Genomic DNA, 21,691 nt, shown 5'->3' on the forward strand with positions numbered 1-21,691 from the left:
TATACAACCTGTCTCTGATTGACTAAGGGTGCATCTGAGATTAGAGAGGGGTGCAGTGGTAAAGTGTTATTTTTATAAGTTGGGAGTGTACCTAACACCCTCTATGGGGGATTTTTTTAAATATTGAAGTTAAAACCATAAATCTGGTGCACTTTGAGAGCACATCAGGAGATCTATGGATCTATGTGCTCTGTTGCTTGATTATGCCTTCCCAGTCCCTTATCACGTAGCCTATAAGAGCATGGCACCAGTTGTTTATAGCCAGTTGTGGTGAAGGCAATCTGACTTACTTGAACCGAAATGTCTACATGCATAGCAGAAGATGGCATCTTTTTTACATGAATATTCCAGCCAATCTCTGTTTTGAGACCATGAGCTGCAAATGAGCGCCTTACCCCACTGTACAGGCGAGTTGGGTACTTTTAAAATATACCTGGGCAGGCTCTGTTTTGCAGAGGTCCTCTGGCACTTGCGGGCCGCTGAGGGGTGGCGGTGTTTGGGGTAACGAAGCCGGCTGCGGCTGCTCCGCCTCTGTGGGCGAGGCGGGCAAAGCCGGCGAGTCGGGCAGGAGGACGTTAGTGTCCACGACAGTAACGTAATGTCCCCATGATCTGAACTGTTATTACCTGCAGTAGATGCAGTGTATGCTGGCGATAAGGGCTGGTTGTTTTAAACATTTTCTGATGTCCATCAGCAAGGTGTAAGCACCTTGCAGATGATGAATGTGCAGCGGCACAGGTCACGCGCACCTGACATAATAACGTTACTTACCGTTTAAATTGATCAAATAAATGCAGCAGACAATGCTATTCAACCACAATTACAATTTATTTTATTTCAACTATATTCTTCTTCTCCTTCTTCTTCTTCTTCTTCTTATTATTACTATTGTTAGTAATAGTAGGCAAAATGTAATTTGTTTCACTTTTAATTTTTTTTTTTTTACTTTTCATTTTTCAAATGAGGGTGCATAACGACTCAACTGAGGGTGCAATGCACCCTTATGCACCTCCGTAGAACCGGGCCTGTACAGTAGCCCCTTTTTTTAAATAGTTGGTATAGGTGTTGCCATCTGTTTTGTGTAGCGTGGTTCTACAAGCAAGTCAATGCATTCATTGGGTGGTATCAGAGAGTTACACGGGTCTGTAAATGCAATGAAAACAATTGGCCACAGCAAATAATTTATATTAAACATGTAATTTTTACTTTTGAATACTTCAGTACAAAGGATGTATTGAATAATGTAAGTGATATATGTGTACACATATAAATAATTAGTCAAAACAGCGCTACATTTGATTTAATTAAAAGGTATAATATGTGGTAAACTGAAGAGCCCTTTGGGAGCCGGAAGAGCCGGCTCTTCTTGGTGAGCCAGATGATCCGGCTCAGCAAGAAGAGCCGGAATTCCCATCACGAGAACGATGACTTCTTCTGCAGGATTTATAAAAGCAGCTGGAATCCCTTAAGTTGCTATTGGATAAAAAAAGTTAGGAAACGCCCCTATAGGAAACGCCCCTATAGGAAACGCCTCCTTGCTGCGGTCTGCAGCCAGACTCTATTGCACGCAGCTGCTACATGCAGCAACATGTGGCAGGGCGGGGATGGCGGAGAGAAGCGCTCCAAGGTGTGGTTAAATGTTTCCCGTCTTGAGGTGGACAATGCTCGTTACCTAAAGTGCAATAAGTGTTCAGCATGTGAGGGCGGTAACACGAGCAGTTTGTCTAAACATGTATCCAAAGTGCTCCACATCCAGACGGAGGAATGCAGGTTCGACTGTTTTTCTAACAGCTCTGTAGCTCCATCCAGAGTAACTTTTCCCCGTCAGGTGTTCTGTGTGCACGGAGTTAACTCCATGATACAAACATGGGTTAATGATTAGAGGAAACTGAGTTATTTAGTTTGTTAAATTTTCAGCTATTCTGTTCACAGTTCTGTCTTCAGATTATTTAATACGATTTGTTAAAACACTGTTGTTTCTTTTGATGTGAAATATTATTTATTTAATTAAATAAAAAGCAATGTTAGTTTTGTAAACAATTTGTTTAGTTAATTTACTAATATATGTATTTTTGAATCAAGTATTAATCTTTAATGTCTTCATTGTTAGTTTCCACATGCCTAAAACAACCTCAAGCTAAATCTAAAAGTTGATGGCTAAATAAGAGCATTTGAGAAATTGTGCAAGGCGTTATGAGAGTGCTCTCATACTTTAAATTGCATATATTTATATACATATATTTGTGTGTGTGTGTGTCCGCATCTGTAGCCTGGTATTGTCTCATTATACCGCACTCTCAATGAATTCAAAGTAAATATGTGGGGGAACAATGTTCAGCTGAACAGAGATTGTAAAATATGACAAGACACTCGCCAGCTGATGCAGCTGTTGCCACGTAATAATGAACGGACGTCGCTTTAATATGACCGCTCAGAGGAGATTAGTTCTCATTTATTTAAACGTCTGCTGCTTCCCCTCCTCTCTCCTCGGTTCCTCCTCCGCTCGCATCTCCTGTGGGTGGGACTAAGTCTCGAGGAGGGGAGTCGAGGAGGGGAAATTTAAGAATTGAGAAGCCTCTCTAGTCTCTAGTGTGTAGGTGGCGGTTTGGAATTGGGCAAAAATCCATGGAGTTAAGAATGCTAGCGGAAGTTAGTTTAGCGCGCTAGCTCCACATAGACGGTGACGGAACTTGACTACACAGCGTTCATTGCAGAGATCAATCTGTATTATTTTGTCAGGGGGGAAACCGTCAAATAGAGTTTGCGGTGTATATTGCCTAAGAAACGTCTGGAATATCTCCCACACGAAGCTAAGGAAGTTAGCTTTCTAGCTCGAGACGGACGAGAACGTAGCCTAGCAACACAGCTTTCACTGGAGGAACAGTTGCTGTGATTTGATAAAAACATGTCTAAAGTTGAAACGCTGAGAGCTTTTGTCAACGAGCGGCTCGCTGCAGCTGCTGAGGAGATATTCGAGCTGTTTGAGAGGACGATAGCAGAGGAACTGGAGTCAACTTTAAAGGAGAATCGGCGACAACAGAAGCTACTGGACGCCCTTTTGAACCCAGAAGTCCGGCTATACAGAACAGGTTTGTCAAGTGTTCTTGTTTTTCAGACGTGGGAAGTAAGTACTGTACTTAAGTACCATTTTGAGATACTTGTAAATACTTGAATACATTTCCTTTTTATGCTGCTTTGTACTTCTACTCCACTACAGTTCAGAGGTAAATTGTATACTTTTACTCCACTACATGTTAATCCCTTTAGTTACTTCACAGATGTGGATGAATGATGTGAAATATAATCTTAAAATTAAAAGTCTTTAATCAAGGCTTTAATTCCACCTGGAGTAAATAAACAAGCTACCCTGCAGCATACAAAGTCATTCAGACTAGCTGCACCTTCACCAGCTTTGAGAACACTTTCATGATCAATCATTATAAAACATATCGTATATATTATTCTGAAATAGACCAATCTGCACAATGACTACTTTTACTGTCGCTACTTTAACTATATTTTGATGGACTTTAACTGTAACAGAGTATTCCTGCTCTCTAGTACAGGGGTATTCAACTAAAATTCAACGAGGTCCAGTTGGAGAGAATCTCCCCATGCAAAGGTCCGGAACATCAAAATGTCTAACTTGCTTTATGAATTAGTGTGATATTGAAGTAGCCTGTAGCTTTATCAACATCTGCATGTAATCAACAACTGACTTTATGAAATCTCTGCGGCACCAGTGGCCTGTACTACGAAGCAGGATTAGCTATTTACACTATTCATTCATGAAGTATGACGCTGCGCTGTCAGCGAGATGGGTATGTCTGCAGACCGCAGCAAGGAGGCGTTTCCTATAGGGGCGTTTCCTATAGGGGCGTTTCCTAACTTTTTTTATCCAGCTGCTTTTATAAATCCTCGCAGAAGAAGTCATTGTTCTAGTGATGGGAATTCCGGCTCTTCTTGCTGAGCCGGATCATCTGGCTCAGCAAGAAGAGCCGGCTCTTTCGGCTCCCAAAGGGCTCTTCAGTTTACCACATATTATACCTTTTTAATTAAATCAAATGTAGCGCTGTTTTGACTAATTATTTATATGTGTACACATATATCACTTAAATTATTCAAGACATCCTTTGTACTAAAGTATTCAAAAGTAAAAATTACATGTTTAATATAAATTATTTGCTGTGGCCAATTGTTTTCATTGCATTTACAGACCCGTGTAACTCTCTGATACCACCCAATGAATGCATTGACTTGCTTGTAGAACCACGCTACACAAAACAGATGGCAACACCTATAAAAACTATTTAAAAAAAAAGGGGCTACTGTATCAACCTATATAAAGTATATACATATAGTTTTTCTCCCTGCAGGAGAGGGGAGCGTGCTTTGAGATCAACTGCTGGGCTGCAGCGGGGAGAAGAGGGGGACAAAAAGTAGGAAGAGAAGTAATGGGTCAGAAACCCTCCTTTTTACGCAGCGGTCCAGACATAGACATCATAGCTACGGCGACATAGTTGCCAGTTACTTTTGGCATTAGGGCAGGGATATCTTTCAAGGTTTGACATAATGAATTGTGCTAGTTTTAAAGCAAGCAACGATGTTTTCAAATCTGTAATCAAAAAGCTCCTCAAAAACACTATCGAAGCAGTTCCTGCCATTGTTACGTTAGTTCAAACTAGTGCTGCGTACCTGGACTCACATTCAGGTTCAGGTCCGGACTCAAGTCCAGAGGTTCAGGTTCAGGTCCGGACTTATAAGTCCGGACCTGAACCCATGGCTTGTGTCAAGTTGTGCGAGTAACTAAAGTGAACTTATTGTGAGCTAATTATCAATTGAAATTAACTCATAATCAACTCAAATTCAAACTCGTCAGGTTTATTGTGCTCCCTTCCAACTTGTGTCTACATTTCTCTAAAAAGTACAAATGTAAAAAAAACACTTTTTTTTCCACTTAGTCTACAAATGACTTATGACAGCAACTACAGTGAACTACTACAACGTTCAATATAATAATAATAATGTTTACATTATACAGTACATACTACATACATAGTGATGTACATACATACTGTTAGAAATTAAAATCAATGTTGATATGGCGTAATTTTGAATTAAATACACTATTTAATTTAAATCAGTTTTATTCTGAAAATCCGGAAGTTCACACTATTTACTTAATACTTTTATTCTGAAAATTCTTCACTTCCGGTTAGCATTAGCATGTGGGGAAATTCTACGTTTTCAAAACGTGAAATCGAAGGTGAAATGACATGTGATGTTGCACACTGAGCACACTGGGATGAGCACTCATTTATTGACGCTGAATAACGTTCATCAGGGAATGTTTAAATAACAACAGACACCAGAATATACGTAAGTGCTAGTTTTTTTGCGAGTCCAAGTACCGGTTCCTGACGTTCCGGTTTTAACCGGACTTGAACCGAAACTTTTTACAAGTCCAGTACCGGTTCGGCGTACCGGTACGCAGCACTAGTTCAAACGGTAACAACGGACTACTTTTCTTAGCGGATGCATGTCAATTTAAATCAATACAAAAAACTATTTTTTAAATCAATAAAATATTTTTCTAAATCCATAAAAGCATTTCAATTATTATTGGGAGTCATGTCGTTACTTTGTTGAGAATGTGGCCGTGTGTAATAAGCGGGATAATGTCCACATTGCATAATGTGCCTTCATGCCGATCTAGATCCCTCCGCCAAAACAAAACGTCTCGTTCGCGGGCGAGAGCCGGCTCCCGTCGTTCACTATAGGAAACGCCCCTATAGGAAACGCCCCTATAGGAAACGCCTCCTTGCTGCGGTCTGCAGACAGACTCTATTGCTGTCAGCACGCGTCTCCATGTTTGTGATTGGTCAAATGTTGCTAACCCGGTCTCTTTCACGTGAACGCGCTCCCAGCCGACAGAGAAACCCTGCTTGATTTACGGAGTTGATAACCAGCTCCGTAGGACCGCTTATCGACATCGCGTTTGTTAGGGTTAGTTAAGCCGGGTAAATCAAACATATCGTGTGTGTGTGTGTGTGTGTGTGTGTGTGTGTGTGTGTGTGTGTGTGTGTGTGTGTGTGTGTGTGTGTGTGTGTGTGTGTGTGTGTGTGTGTGTGTGTGTGTGTGTGTGTGTGTGTGTGTGTGTGTGTGTGTGTGTGTGTGTGTGTGTGTGTGTGTGTGTGTGTGTGTGTGTGTGGTGTGTGTGTGTGTGTGTGTGTGTGTGTGTGTGTGTGTGTGTGTGTGTGTGTGTGTGTGTGTGTGTGTGTGTGTGTGTGTGTGTGTGTGTGTGTGTGTGTTCTTTCTTGTTGGTATGAGTTCATTTAATTATTTTTGGAGCAAGTACATGTTTGGTGTCATGTTGAACATAATCTTGAATGTAATTAAACCCCTACTCCTATGCTCGATAAAAGTATACAGAAAAAGATGAAAGTCCGTTGTATGCACTATTTAATTTCTATTCTGTTATTTCTTTCAATATTTGTATTTTATTTAATTGTTTTATGTTCTATATATATTCATGTTGCATTGTGGGAGGAGCCTGGGTCTTGAGTTTTGCATTACCATGTCTACACTGTAGCTACTGTGCACACGAGGATAACGTCTTTGAATGTGTCAGAAAGACACCTGAGCACAACACAGAGGAATATTAAAGTGGCATTTAAAAACATTTAGCCTTCTTCAAATGTAATTTGACTCTAATAGCAGAATAAGCAGCATGGTAGCAGTGTTATCACATGAATACATGTATGATGTGACAGTAATGGAGATGGACACATTGTGTTTTTAATGGTTTTCTATTGAATGTATTTAGGACCTTACACACGCACACAATTGTGATGTTAACAAGAACCATCAAGCTCCAGATGATATCACAGCAAAAAGGCATATGATTAGTTAAGTTTAGCCTAAATGCGTTGTTACTATTAGTTTGATAACCAACAAGCAGCTGAAATACAAACGTTAGTTTTTAAAGTGACTTTCAGCAGACAGGGATCAGCCAGACAGCCTCAATGAACGATGTGAAACTGCAGAGAGAGGAGTGATCAAACTGCTCTTGTTTAGTCTTAAAACATCTCTATTAAACTTTATACTATTAAAAAAACACAGTCTAATCTTTGGAAATACTCAGAAATGGTGGCGCTGACAGGAAACCCAGAGCTCGTTGACTCTTGCTAAACTAAATGAAAAGCTTTCAGATGTACTTTAAAACTGAACGCTGTTTTTATCTGTGTTCAACAAGCTCATGCTGCAGACCAGTCGGATTTGTTCAGCCACATGTTTTTATAGGGCGATACATTTAAATGCTGGTTACCATGGTGACAACCGGTTTGTTGGCCCCAGAAAAAGAGATGCACACCAAATGAGAAATAATAAACTGAGCTAGATTAAAGTTATTTACAAATGAAAGGTACACTCAGTATGGAAGTTGGAGTTAGTGACGTCAACGTAAAAAACAAACTACCGACTAAACCCCAATATTAATCGAACTGATTTTATTGACTTGAAAATGATTGTATAGCTTCCTCTAAGAAAGTAAACTCCGCTCCACGGAGCACCAACGTCTGGACCTCCGACAAGTGAATTTAAAATGAAGGCAGCTCTGATCCATTTTTTGTGTCCAAGTCTATTCACAGTTTCCACAAACAAGTCCATAAAGACTACAGAGCCCATACCGTGTTCCTGTTAGTGTTCACTTCCTCTCCGTAGCCCATACCGTGTTTAAAAAGTCCTTAAACACTACAGAGTAGGGGTGTAACGGTTCACAGAAGTCACGGTTCGGTTCGTACCTCGGTTTGGGGGTCACGGTTCGGTACAACAATAAAAAGCAAAAAAAAGTCCCAAATGCGTAATTCCAGGTTTGTTGTTATTTATGTTTGAACAGTAGTGCAAGTTTCAGTTTAAAAATAAGGAACTCTGACATTTTGAATAATTAACTGTATTAAACAGTTAAAAACAAACCACACACACTCAGATGGCCAGATTATCTATAATGGCTGATGTCAAACAAAAAGGTTTCATCAAGCTGTAAAACTAAAAGGAATGTCTTACATCATAAATAATAAGAAAGTGTTTCAAGAGCGCAAAGTCGTTGAAAAACATATGCCAAAAGCTTCCGTTATTTATTTTGGTCTCTCGGCTTTCATGTCTATTGGCTTCTTAAAAACAGCGGGGATCAGCTGTTGAACTGCTGTTGTCTTTTGCCGGGCTCCGGTGAGTGGCTAATCTGGCTGATGCCTTCTGATATGATTTAGCATGTTTGGCGTGTGTGCCATTAGCATACCGCACCGCTGTAGAACAACGCCGACACACCGTCCTGGTCGGATCCACCACTCGCACACTTCATCGTTATTGTAGTCCACAGGCAACCCGAAATGTTCCCACACAGCTGATTTAAAAGAAGCAGGTGGGTTCTAGCTCCTGTGTGTTATCTGAAATCGCCATACTAACTTTTCTTCTTCTTGTATTTAGTTCGTTTTGTTGTTGTGTTTCTTCTTCTTCTTCATTTGTTGTTTAAGGGCGGCTGGCAAACAGCTTTTAGGCGCAATACCGCCCCCTGGATTATAAATGGTGTAGTGGATGCTGCCCTGAAGGACAGACTTTTTTCCGACTCGTAAAAAAAAAGGCGACTGCATGTGCCGAACCGTGACGGTACGGGACGAATACGGATACCGTTACACCCCTACGTACTAATGTTATAATAGTCAGATTGCTCTGAAGATGAGAGGTGATATTCTATTAATGTTCACGTTCACACAGTCAGTGATTTTTGCCGGCTGTCTTTCCTGCAATGGCAGCTTTTCTGTATTTCCTTTCTCCTGTAATGTGACTTGCTGCTCCGGGGCAGGTTAGCCGCTCAGCATAAGTTACCATGGAGATCTAGCCCGCTAAAAATAGAACCAGCGTCGTAAGACCGGAAAGCCGGAGTTTTCCCTGAAGTTAGCCGGCTAAGCGAAAATCCTGCTTCGTAGTACAGGCCTCTGAAGGAGGCAGCTAAAAGGACTGCAACTTTGCAGAGCTGGATAAAAGGTGCCAGCAGGGCAGCTGCAGGTGAAGCACTGTGATTATGTCAAGCAACTACATACATTGGAGTACACTAATACACAAGATCAGTGCAAAGCCTGTATCTGTGCTGAGTGAAGTTCATATTTTCTGTTGGGGGAGAACCCCAAGCCTCTAGTTCAGGGGGGGGGGGGGGGGTGGTGGGGGGGGGGGGGTGACGTGACGTGCAACAACATTAACCTTTCTGTTGGTCGCTTGTTAGCAGACCCTTCACGCGATGGCAGAGCGAACAGGTACAGGCAGGGCCCATAATGATAGCCCTATAGTTTAAATCTACAACCCACACATGAACATATGGAAATGAGTTACTATAAAAAAAATAATGTATTTATAAATGTATTTAGGAACCTATCCATGTGATTTTTAGTGGGGGTCGACCTCAAATCCTCTATGGGGGTCCAGGAGCATGCCCCCCGGTAAGATTTTATTTTTTATTTTGGAGTTAAATGCATCAATCTGGTGCATTTTGAGAGGAAAATAAAGAGACTAGATCTATGGAAACACCTATATTAAACAGAACTCTATACATTTCAATTACCATAAAATCATGGCCATAACCAACACCATACCATTTCCAATATGAAAACAACACTGAAACTTCATTTATAGTTGTGAGTGTGTCTGTGCTCCTGAATCAGCCTCCCTCCTCTCCCTCCTCTCCCCCTGCTCCTCTTTGAGGCAGCAGCAAAGACTAGTTTTCTCTCAACAAGTTTTAAAAGTGTATCTTGCCTTTTTTCACCCAGTTAACTTTTTATTTATTTATTCATGCATATTTTACTAATCACATTACATTTCATTTAGCTGACGCTTTTATCCAAAGCGACTTATAATGACCGATTACAGGGACATTCTCCCTGGAGTAACTGAGGGCTAAGTGCCTTACTCAAGGGCGCACTAGTGGTGGTGTTCCTCGCTGGATTTGAACTCACAGCCTTCCGATCTTCAGCCCACCTCGCTATCCATTAGACCAATCACTACCCTCTCCAATGGAAATGTGTTTACATAAATGGTGACCACACCGTTTGAGACCCACTGAGAACTTAGACTAAGTTAACTATCTAAACACTCAGAGAGTCCTTTACCTCACCTGAGCTGAGCTTATCCCGAGCTTGAATGACACACAGAGACCAATCAAGAGCTTTGATTTATGATCTGTATGACAGTGGCCATGTCGGCAGGCCACATCATGTGGACAGCCAGTCACCCTGTGTGAGGCAGGCCACTTAACAGGCCAGAAGGAGGCGAGATCAGTGCAAGGGAGCGAGGGATCATTGTCCACAAGTTAATCGATCGCAGATGGCGTCGTGGTCACGGACGAATAAAAAAAAAAAAAACTAAATGGATCACGAAATATACTTGGGCGGCCGTTAATATACCTGGGCGGCCCGCCCAAGTATAGTCTATGTATGGGAAACCCTGCATGTACAAAATATGTCATGTGTATTATTGCTACACAAACATTATATTGCAGTTTTAGTGTCGCCAACTCCGTTTCTAACATGCAAAAAGACTGCAAAAATGCTTCTATGATTAATTTTTGTATTTTCGATCTCTCTCTCCCGCCTGCTTGCGAGGGGGCGGGGCAGTTTACACAAACGCAGCTGCTGCTGCAACACACACACACACACACAGCGGAGATGGCGGAGAGATCTAAGCGCTCCGAGGTCTGGTTAAACTTTACCCGTCTCGATGCTCGTTGCCTAAAGTGCAATAAGAGTTTAGCATGTGAGGGCGGTAACGTAAGCAATTTGTCAAAACATTTAGCAAAAGTGTTCCACATCCAGACGGAGAAATGCACCGGGTTCGACCGTCTTTCTAGCAGCTCTGTAGCCCCATCCACGAGTAACGTTTCCACGTTGGGTGTTATGTATGCTAGCAGCAACACACGGAGTTAACTACATTATACAAACATGGGTTAATGATTAGAGGAAACTGAGTTATTTAGTTTGTTAGTTTTGTTCACAATTTGTTTAGTTAGTTTACCTTATTTTTTTCTCCAAAAGAACCGATAAAAGTACCGTTTAAAGACCGGACCGATAAGCGGTATCGATAAAAGTAGTAGTACCGTTAAAACCTTAACGATACCCATCCCTAGTCAACAGTGTCACTTGCAATGAAAGTGTTGTGTTTTTATTTTATTAACCTTTTTAAATTAGAATTTTCAAAAGGTCTTATGTTTTTTTTGGGGAGGCCCTTTTTTCAGTTTAGAGCAATAGCCCCTCCAAATGTCCTGTGCACGTCCCTGGTGAAAACTACCCTTGGATGATGGTAAGGTAGACTAAAAGCTTTAGGAATCCAAAGTAAAACATATAAGTACGCTGTATCAAGATTGATGCAAAGTGACATTTGACCTTTTTAGAGAGGTTTAGCAAAAAAAAGGTGATTGGAATTGGCCGTTTTTACCATTTCTCTGGAACCCATTGGTCGATTTTGGTGATTAACATCTCTTTCTGATTGTTAGAGCCACTTTTTAAAGTGCGCTATATAAATCAAATGTATTATTATTATTATTATTATTATTATTATTAGGGTCCGAGCACGGAGCGCTAGGACCCAACGGCGTCGTAGCATGGAGTGCGAGGAACCTATTGTTATTGGTGGTATTAATCTTATTATTCCATTTCGGTATCCTGTTTTTGAGGATGCTACAAAAGTTGTATAATTTTGCACGGATTCCAGGATCGGTGAAAAATTCAATATTCTGGAATCAATGTGTTCAAATTGTCCAACATGCTCTCTAGCGCCACCTATGGCCATTTCCATTTTTGGAAAGATGTACAAAGTCGCACCGTAACTCCGAATGACCTGACATTTTGCACACTTATTTGGGTGGACCTGCTCTACATATAATCTCATTGGACCCCTAATCTCCGCCTACTTTATTTTTTTAATTACCATAATTTTAAAAACAGTTAAATATTCACTTAAATTTCAAAAAAAATAAATTCAACACCAAACTTAGTATACAACATCGGTGGAGGGTCAGACACATTGCCGTAGGAAATGAGCATGTTCAGTTGATAAATATGGGCGTCATTACTCTAAACGTGTTTGCAAAAAGGCGGGGTTTAGATAGAAATGCTCATAACTCATCAACAATGTATCCAAAAAACACATTTTGGTGGTAAGGTTCAATCTGTATTGGGGAATAGGCACAAGTCATTTTCATTTTGGACTATAGGGGGTGCCAAAAACATGACAAATGTATAACTCAAGAACTGATGTACGAAATAATTTTTTACTACTCGCATATAGTTTTTCCGATATTCGATAAACGCTGTATACACATTGCTATTATGATTGCGGACATATTTCAAATGTGCTTTCATTAGCCAAAAAGTCGGCCATTTTGAAAAATATGCGTTTTTCATGCATTTTAAGGACATTTCTGCGAACTCCTCATAGGGGAATGATCGGAAAAATTCCAATCCAGGACAAGTTCAGCCCATATCCAATGTGATGCTAAATTGCAAAGGAATAGTCAATCGCTCAAACGAGGAGCTCGTAAGTGAACGGAGAGTTTTCCATTTTTGACGATTTACATGTCACAAATTACTCCAAATTACTCCAAACTACTCGCATAGTTTTTCCAATATTCACGAAATGCTGTATAAAAATGTCTCTTATGATTGCCGACATATTTCAAATTTGCTTTTATTAGCCCCGCCCCCCAGGAAGTTGGCCATATTCAACAATGTGCATTTTTTTATGCATTTTAAGCACATTTTTGCAAACTCCTCCGAGGGGAATGATCGTAAAAATTCCAAGCCAGAACAAGTTCAGCCCCTATCCAATATGATGCTAAATTGCGAAGAATATTTTTGAAAGCTCAATTGTGGAGGTCGTAAGCTAACAGCGAATACACCATTTTTGACGATTTACATGCGACAAATTACTCCAAATTACTCCAAACTACTCACATATAGTTTTTCCGATATTCACTCATTTCTGTATAAAAATGTCTCTTATGATTGCGGACATATTTCAAATTTGCTTTTATTAGCCCCACCCACCAGAAAGTCGGCCATTTTCATCAACTCCTCATAGGGGAATTATCGGAAAAATTACAATCCAGGACAAGTTAAGCGCATATCCAATGTCATGCTACATTGAGAAGGAATAGTCCTTCGCTCAAACGCGGAGCTTGTAGGCTAACGGAGAATGTACCATTTTTGATCAATTATATGTCAGATAAGCTATTGAGACCTGCCTGTCTGCCTGGCACATCAACTCTCTCACACACACACACACACACACACACACACACACACACACACACACACACACACACACACACACACACACTGTTAGTCCAACAACGCCCTTTGCTGGCGGCATATTCATTACAACAGACACCTATATACTCCCTAACCCTAAGCCTACTGTTTATTTGTAGATATCTCCTAAAGCCTACAAATAAAGTGTGAAATGTAGGCCCGTTACATATATTATTGAGCGATATATATTATACACACTGTTCTGCTTTCTGCACTGACCTCAGCAGCTGTTCTCACTGTAAACATCGCCTCACAATGAAAGCAGTTGTATTAAAAAAAGAAATAGCCTAACATCCAGGGAGATCTGATTAGTGAGTAAACAAACGGTCAAGGGCAGAAAGTCTGCACAACCCACTGCACCACACGCCATGGTTACTGCTCCTCCAGACAGCCTCCGCTATAATCGATCGTCGACGTGCCTTTACAGACATTTGTTTTCCTTCGAGGCGGTGCGCCTACATACGTTTCCGGGTCGCTGCCGGTGGACCGAGGAGTCCGGGACGCGGACATTTGAGAAATTACAAACGGCTCTATTCGGAGGCCTCGCGCGCGTCTGCTTGACGGCGGGGCGATCAGCGACCCTCCCCTACATGCGCTCGGACGCGAAGGCCCGCCCACAACTGCATGCACGTCTGTGTCCGCAGTTTTGATTAGGGCCTGAGCACGATGTGTGCAAAGACCTATTGTTATTGATAGAATGCTTAATCTTATCGTTCTGCAGTTTAGACCTGTTTTTGAGGGGGTTACGACACTATTCATGTAGCGACATTTGGCAATGCCGGCAGGACGGGTGAAAAATGTTACATTCTGGATTCGATGGGTGTAAAATATCCAACATGCTCTCTAGCGCCACCTGTGAAAATTCAGTTTTTGAAAAATGTATAGTCGCAGCGTAAGTCTGACGGACCTGACATTTTGCACACTTATCCGGGTGGAGCTGCTCTACATATTATCCTCCCGTATCCCGAAGCTCCGCCTACTTTGATTTTTTTTTTTTATTAACATAATGTGAAAAACATTGAAATATTAACTTAAATTTCTATTTCATGATTTTCAACACCAAACTTAGTGTACAGCATCAGTGGAGGGTCAGACACATTACTGTAGAAAATGAGAACGAGGAAAAATGTGGCCGTCATTAATCGAAACGTATTAGCAAAAAGGTGTGGCCTAGACATAAATACTCACAATTAATCCGAAGTGTATCCAAATATCACAGATTTTGGTGGATAGGTTCAGTCTGTCTTGGGGAATAGGCACAAAAAAGCATGTTCATTTTGGACAATAGGGGGCACCAAAAACACAACAAATGTATACCTCAAGAACAGATGGACGAAATAAATATATTTTGTCATGGATATACTGGCAGGATGACTATAAACTGAAATGTAAAGTGTCGCAACCGATGATGAATGTGAAATCTAAGGGTTAAAAACACGTACGGACACATAACTTTATGTTAAAATGAGTTACGGCCTTTAAACTCGGAACACACGTGTCAGCCCACAACCTTTTTCCAGACTGTACAAAATAATTGTACGGTTTAACAAATACGGCTAATTAGCGCCCCCTATTGTGCGATAGTCACATATACCTTCTCCGAACTACCCGAAACTTGGCACAAACATTCCTCATGGAATTGCGGACATATTTCAAAATGGCTTCAATTAGCCCCGCCCCCCAGAAAGTTGGCCATTTTGAAAAATCGGCGTTATTCATGTATTTTCGCAAACACCTCCTAGGGAAAAGATCGGAAAAGTTCCAGTCCAGCACCAGTTCAGCCCATATCCAATATCATGCTAAATTACGAATAAAATAGTTGCTAGCTCTTGGAGCGGACGTAACAGAGAATGTACCATTTTTGACGATTTACATGTCGCAAATGACTCCAAAGTACTTGCATATAGTTTTCCCGATATTCACGAAACACTGTATACACATTGCTATTATGATGGCACACATATTTCAATTGACTTTTCATTAGCCCCGCCCCCCACAAAAATGACAATTTTGAATGATGGCCGATGTCTCATGCATTTTGAGCAAATATTTGCACACTTAGGGCAATTATTGCACACTTAGGGCAATTATTGGAAAAATTCCATTCCAGGACCATTTCAGCCCATATCCACAGCCATGCTAAATTGGGAGTAAAAAAGTTGCTAGCTTCATCCGGGCGGTCGTATGCTAACAGAGAATATACCATTTTTGACGATTTACATGTCGCAAATTACTCCAAACTACTCGCATATGGTTGTTCCAATATGCACGAGACGTTGAATACACATTGTTCTTATGATTGCGGACATCTTTCAAACGGCCTTCCATTTGGCCCAGCCCTCAGAATGTCGGCCATTTTGAAAAATTTGCAGTTTCCATGCCTTTTCTGCACATTGCAAAGGCCTGCTAGGGAAATGGCCGGATAACGTCCATTCCAGGACAAGTTCAGCCCATATCCAATGCGATGCTACGTTGCGAAGGAATAGTCAGTCCCATGAACGGGGAGCTCACAGGCTAGAATGTACCATTTTCCAACATTTAGATGTCAGATAAGCTATTCTGCCTTCCACATCATCTGTCTCTTTCTCTCACACACACCCACCCACTCACACTCACACTCACACTCATACTCATACACACACGTACACACTCACACACTGCTGGCAATGATGTTGAGTGTTAGTCCAGCAGCTCCCTATCCACTCCATAACACACACATACAGCTCTTAAAGCATATCATATATATCAGGCTACAGCCCATGTATATGTTATGATGTTAAGCACTATTTGGTTACATGAAAAATATCAAGTGTTTATTTGTAGATATCTAGTAAAGCATACAAATAAAGTGTGTAATGTAGGCCTGTTACTTATATTATTGAGAGATTAATATTACACACACTGTTCTGCTTTCTGCACTGGCCTCAGCAGCTCTTCTCACTGTAAATGTTGGCTCACAATTAAAGCAGTTGTATTAAAAACATACATAGCCTAATATCCAGAGGAGATGCGTTTATTGAGTAAACAAACGGTCAAGGGCAGAAAGTCGGCACCACACGCCACGGTTACTGCTCCTCCAGACAGCCTCCGTGATAATCGATCCTCGACGAGCCTTTGCACAAATTTGTTTTCCTTCGAGGCGGCACGCCCACATACGTTTCCGGGTCGCTGCCGGAGGACCTGGGAGTCCAGGACGCCAACATTTCAGAAATGACGAACGGCTAATTTCTGCTTCTGACCAGCTGCCCTCCCGACAGGTGCACGCAAGGGCCCGCTCATCACTGTGCGCACATCTGCGACCACAGTTTTAATTATTATTATTCAATTGTAAACAAACACTGCTCAAAAATATCTCATTGGTCAGAGAGCTGTGGGCATAATGCTGCCTTTTGCAACATCCTACTTGTGTGAGATAGGCTTTTCTGCTGTTGCCGCCATCAAAACGAAATACAGATCAAAGCTGAACATTGAGAATGAACTGAGAGTGGCAGTCTCAAAACAACAGCCCCGGTTTGAGATGATCTGCAAGGGAAAGCAAGCACACACAAGTAATTGTAATAAGCTGTGTGTGGAATAGGAATGGTAAAGTGATGTGATCGTTTGCAACCTGCAGTAAAAATAGTAGTTAATTAATATATTTTCCTTAAAGAAATTTGAATTTAAAAATCTACTGCTCAGGAAAGAAGGCCAACCAGTCATCCCTCATTACCTCATCCCTCTGTTGGAGGGGCAAAGGACTCTGGTGGGATTCTTTTCGGAGTATTGCAGATCGTTGTATCTCAAGATGCGTTGGAGTTCAACTGAAGGGAGAAAGGTTCTGGACCTCCTTGGTCTATCATGGTTTCCTGTTTTTGTAAACACAGACACATTTGTTGATACAGACATTTTCAACACAGAACCTGATGCAGAAGAGTTCTTATGAGGCGTATTCCTCTTTATCAGATCAGAGAACATGTCCCGATGTTTTCATTCATATATTTGTTTTGCAGACGACCATGTTTTGAACCATGTTCACAACCACATTTATATCTATTGGTTATATAAGAGTAGACACTAGGGCTGGGAATCACCAGGCTCCCCACGATACGATACTATCGCGATACTTAAGACACGATACGATAGTACTACAATTCTACGATACGATATATTGCAATATTGCAAATCACATTGCTCATATCCATGTCCGTCTTCTAGGGGTGTAGCTAGAGATGTCCCGATCCGATCACGTGATCAGGGATCGGAGCCGATCACGTGATTTTCACAAGATCGGAATCGGGAGAAAAAAATCGGGGATCTGGATTTTTTTTTTTTTTTTTAATAAAATATATTTTTTTAATTTAATGTTACAAAACAAAAATGTATGTGTTGCTTTCTTTGGGCTTGTTTTCATAGACCTGGTTGCTTATTTCTCTCAAATCTGGCAACAGAGTGGGTGCAGTGTCTAATAGTAGCAGTAAGCTAACAAGAGGCTACGTTCAGCTGGTGACTCGGGAGTCGGGACAGAGAAAATGTCAGGAGTTTGGAAGTATTATAAAATTGAAAGCGAAGGCAGTGTAACAGCCAGATGCAATGTTTGCAAGGCGGAGGTTCCGCGTGGTGGAAAGAACAGAGCTACGTTCAACACGACCAATCTAATACGCTACCTGAGAAACAAACACCAACAACAACACGACGAGTACACAGCGGCCACTCGGGTAACGGCACTGAAACAACCAACACTTTCAGAGACTTTTAAAAGGAAAAAGAAACTGCCCCAGAACAGTGAAAAGGCCAACACAATAACAGCCAAGATAGCTGAATTCATTGCGTTGGATGACCAACCGTTATCTGTTACCTTTTTGTTCTCTTAATGCATTGCATAAAGATCGGATCGGGAAAAATCGGTATCGGCAGATTATCAAAATCAAATGATCGGAATCGGATCGGGAGCAAAAAAAGGCAATACAGAACTGGATAACATCTCCTGATGTCAAAATATAAAATAAATACAATGATAAATATAAAACAAATACAATCTGTACCTTTAGGAGCAATGGCTAACATGTGTAATTAACTTGTGAGTGTGTGAGGCCATTATGCCTAAATAAAGGTACTCAAGCTTTACTCTATTTTCAAGTTTTTCTTCAAAAAGATGAGTTTGTCTACGTTGTCAGTAGTGAGGGCACATCTGTTGGCGGTAACTATGTCACCTGCCGTCGAGAAAACCCTCTCGCTGGGGACTGAGACTGACTCGGATGTGATTGAGCATGTTTGACGTGTTACCACTAGCATACCGCACCGCTGTCGAACAACGCCGACACACCGTCCTCGTCCGATCCACAACTCGCACCCCATCATTGTTGTAGTCCACAGGGAACCCGAAATGTTCCCACACAGCTGATTTAAAAGAAGCAGGTGGGTCTTCGAGCTCCTGTGTGTTGTGTGAACTCGCCGTAGCTACTAACTGTTCTTCTTCATGTTCTTTTTGTTGTGTTTTGTTCTTGTTCTTCATTTGTTATTTACGGGCGGCTGGCTTTTAGGCGCAATACCGCCCCCTGGATTATATATAGTGTAATGCTGTCCTGAGTGACAGACTATTTTCCCACCCGTACAAAAAGTCGTATTCGCCGTGTGACTGCATGTGCCGAACCGTGACGTCCGAACCGTGACGAATACGGATACCGTTACACCCCTACCGTCTTCCCTTCCTGGTTAAAACATGTATTTGCAATATGAATAGTTTATTGAAATAACCCAATTTGTGTTCTTTGAACCTGAAAAGGAGATGGCATTGTCTTTGTTACTTTCATTGCAATTGTATACATGTATTAACGTAACTTCCTGTTTTATATACGACCATCTTTCGGAGGGATATGCTACAGTGTATGTAAAAAAATATCGATACTTGGCATCCGTGTATTGATACAATATCGCCACGCAAAGTATCGCCATACTATGCTGTATCGATTATTTCCCCCACCCCTAGTACACACAGTGGGGAGATTTCTCATTAAATTGATAATAAATGATTGAGTGTTAACATGAAATTAGAGTCTTCTAACACGTCTGCATTCATGTCATTGATCTCCACAGATACCCAGCAGCAGGAGTGTAGCCTCAGTGTTGTAGAGGAGGACCCAGAGCCCCCCCACATTAAAGAGGAAGAGGATGAACTCTGGTCCAGTCTGCAGATAGAGCAGGAGGTGGCTGATACTTACCTCCCTTTCACTTCTGTGAAGAGTGAAGAAGAGGATGAAGAGAAGGCTCAGTCCTCCTCACCGCTTCATGAAATCAAGACTGAGAATAACCGAGAGGTAGAGAAAACAGAAACTGATGAAGAGGAGTGTGAAGGATCAGATCCAGATGATCCTTTACAACCAGCTACTCAATACACAAGTTCACACTCTGAGTACGAGACTGACGACAGTAGAAATTGGGAGAAACGGCAAGACAATGAAGTACCCGGAAGTGGCATTGAGGGTGAACATGGGTGTGCTAGAAGCTTTGTGCATGAGGGGAATCTGCAGAAACACACTGGAGAGACACTTTATAGTTGCACCTTCTGTGATTTCACATCTGCGAAAAGGTCAGGTTTGACCAAACACCTCAAAGTTCATAGTGAAGCAAAACCTCAAAGCTGCTCAGTTTGTCAACAAACATTTAAAAGGAGAGGTGAGTTGGTGTCGCACATGAGAATCCACTCAGGGGAGAAACCATTCAGTTGTCCTGTTTGTGGTAAAGGTTTCGCATACAAGTCTATTCTGAATAGACACTATACTGTCCACACAGGGGAGAGACGAGTCAGCTGCTCAGTTTGTAGTAAAACATTTGCAACAGGAGACAATTTGAGAACACACCACCTGATCCATCACACTGGGGAGAAACCATTCAGTTGTCCTGTTTGTGGTAAAGGTTTCGCATACAAGTCTATTCTGAATAGACACTATAATGTCCACACAGGGGAGAGACGAGTCAGCTGCTCAGTTTGTAGTAAAACATTTGCAACAGTAGGCAATCTGAGAACACACCTGGTCCTCCACACTGGGGAGAAACCATTCAGTTGCACAGTTTGTGATAAAAGTTTCACATACAAGTCAATTCTGATTCAACACATCCACCTCCACACAGGGTTGAAAGAATTCAGCTGTTCAGTTTGTAGTAAAACATTCGCAACACGTGGCAATCTGACACAACACTCAGCTGTCCACTCCGGGGAGAAACCGTTCAGTTGTACGCTTTGTGGTAAATCCTTCAACCAAAGATCAAATCTGAGAAAACACTTGGTTGTCCACTCGGGGGTGAAACCGTTCAGTTGTACGCTTTGTAGTAAATCCTTCCCCCACAAATCAAGTCTGAAAAACCACTTGATTGTCCACACAGGGGAGAAACCATTCAGTTGTTCACTTTGTGGAAAACACTTTGCACAAATGACAAATCTGACACAACACTCAATTGTCCACTCCGGCCAGAAACCATTCAGTTGTACGGTTTGTGGTAAAGGCTTCACCCACAGTTCCAATCTGAGACAACACGCATATGTCCACGCCGAGGAGAAACCATACAGCTGCTCAGTTTGCAAGACAGGTTTCACTCGGGTGTTCAAATTAAATAAACACAAGTGTGCTGGTGAGAGAAGCAAAATAGAGTAAAGTTGCAGAGATGTTTTTCACGTTTTCTTTTGTTGCAGATATGTTTAATAGAGTGGTGTAGTGTAGAGTCCTAAAACCCCGAAGTGAGTTAGCATTTTACCACTTCGTCTCAGAGCCAATGGGTTTTTTTGAACATGTTTTTTTAGAGGGCGCCATGTGTAATTATTTGTCTCTCCCTGTCTGCCGCTAACACGCCTGTTCACTCCTCTCTGCTTCTCTCCCTGTATCGCTAATTATTCTCTTCACTCACTTTCCTCTCCGCTTCTCTGTTACAAAAATGCGTCTTCCCTGGACCGCTCTATGGTGTTGGGTTATACATGCTGTGTGAGTTGAGTGTAAATAAAGAATCGCAGAAATTCAACCTTGATGGTTTTCTTGTTTTTACTTTGCTTTTACTAGTCGGTTCAATCAACAGAGCAGTACAAAGAATAATGGAAATGTAATTACACACCGTTATGTTAATGGTAATATTATTTAGCCTTTGCAACCATTTACATGCACTAAAACCTATAGAATACACTAGAGGAGAAGGAAAAGCCCAACAAGCATGATAGGGCCTCTTTAAGACACATGATGTCCTTTTCTGGTGATCACTTCTCAATTCAACAACTTATATTCATTACACGCTTAAGGAAATTAGATTTTGAATTTGATGGATGTAGAAATGAATAGCGTTGGTGGAGCAGTCTCGATTTTTAAATTAATCTCTTC

General features: G+C 41.4%; 1 protein-coding gene across 1 annotated transcript; it reads left to right on the forward strand.

Moving 5' to 3' along the window:
* The first annotated feature begins 2,455 nt into the window (after positions 1-2,455).
* On the forward strand, positions 2,456-21,341 carry LOC117447577 (gastrula zinc finger protein XlCGF57.1-like). The gene is made up of 2 exons (XM_034084331.2): positions 2,456-3,089; positions 19,425-21,341. Exons 1-2 carry the CDS (start codon positions 2,906-2,908, stop codon positions 20,978-20,980), a joined length of 1,740 nt encoding a protein of 579 aa, XP_033940222.1. The 5' UTR covers positions 2,456-2,905; the 3' UTR covers positions 20,981-21,341.
* Positions 21,342-21,691: the final 350 nt, after the last annotated feature.

This window comes from Pseudochaenichthys georgianus, chromosome 6 (genome assembly GCF_902827115.2).
Source record: "Pseudochaenichthys georgianus chromosome 6, fPseGeo1.2, whole genome shotgun sequence".
Classification (NCBI taxonomy): Eukaryota; Metazoa; Chordata; class Actinopteri; order Perciformes; family Channichthyidae; genus Pseudochaenichthys; species Pseudochaenichthys georgianus.

Coding starts and splice junctions, on each gene's coding strand:
- LOC117447577 (XM_034084331.2), top strand. CDS start 2,906: ATGTCTAAAGTTGAAACGCTGAGAGCTTTTGTCAACGAGCGGCTCGCT. Junction 3,090..19,424: donor AGTCCGGCTATACAGAACAG/GTTTGTCAAGTG, acceptor TGATCTCCACAG/ATACCCAGCAGCAGGAGTGT.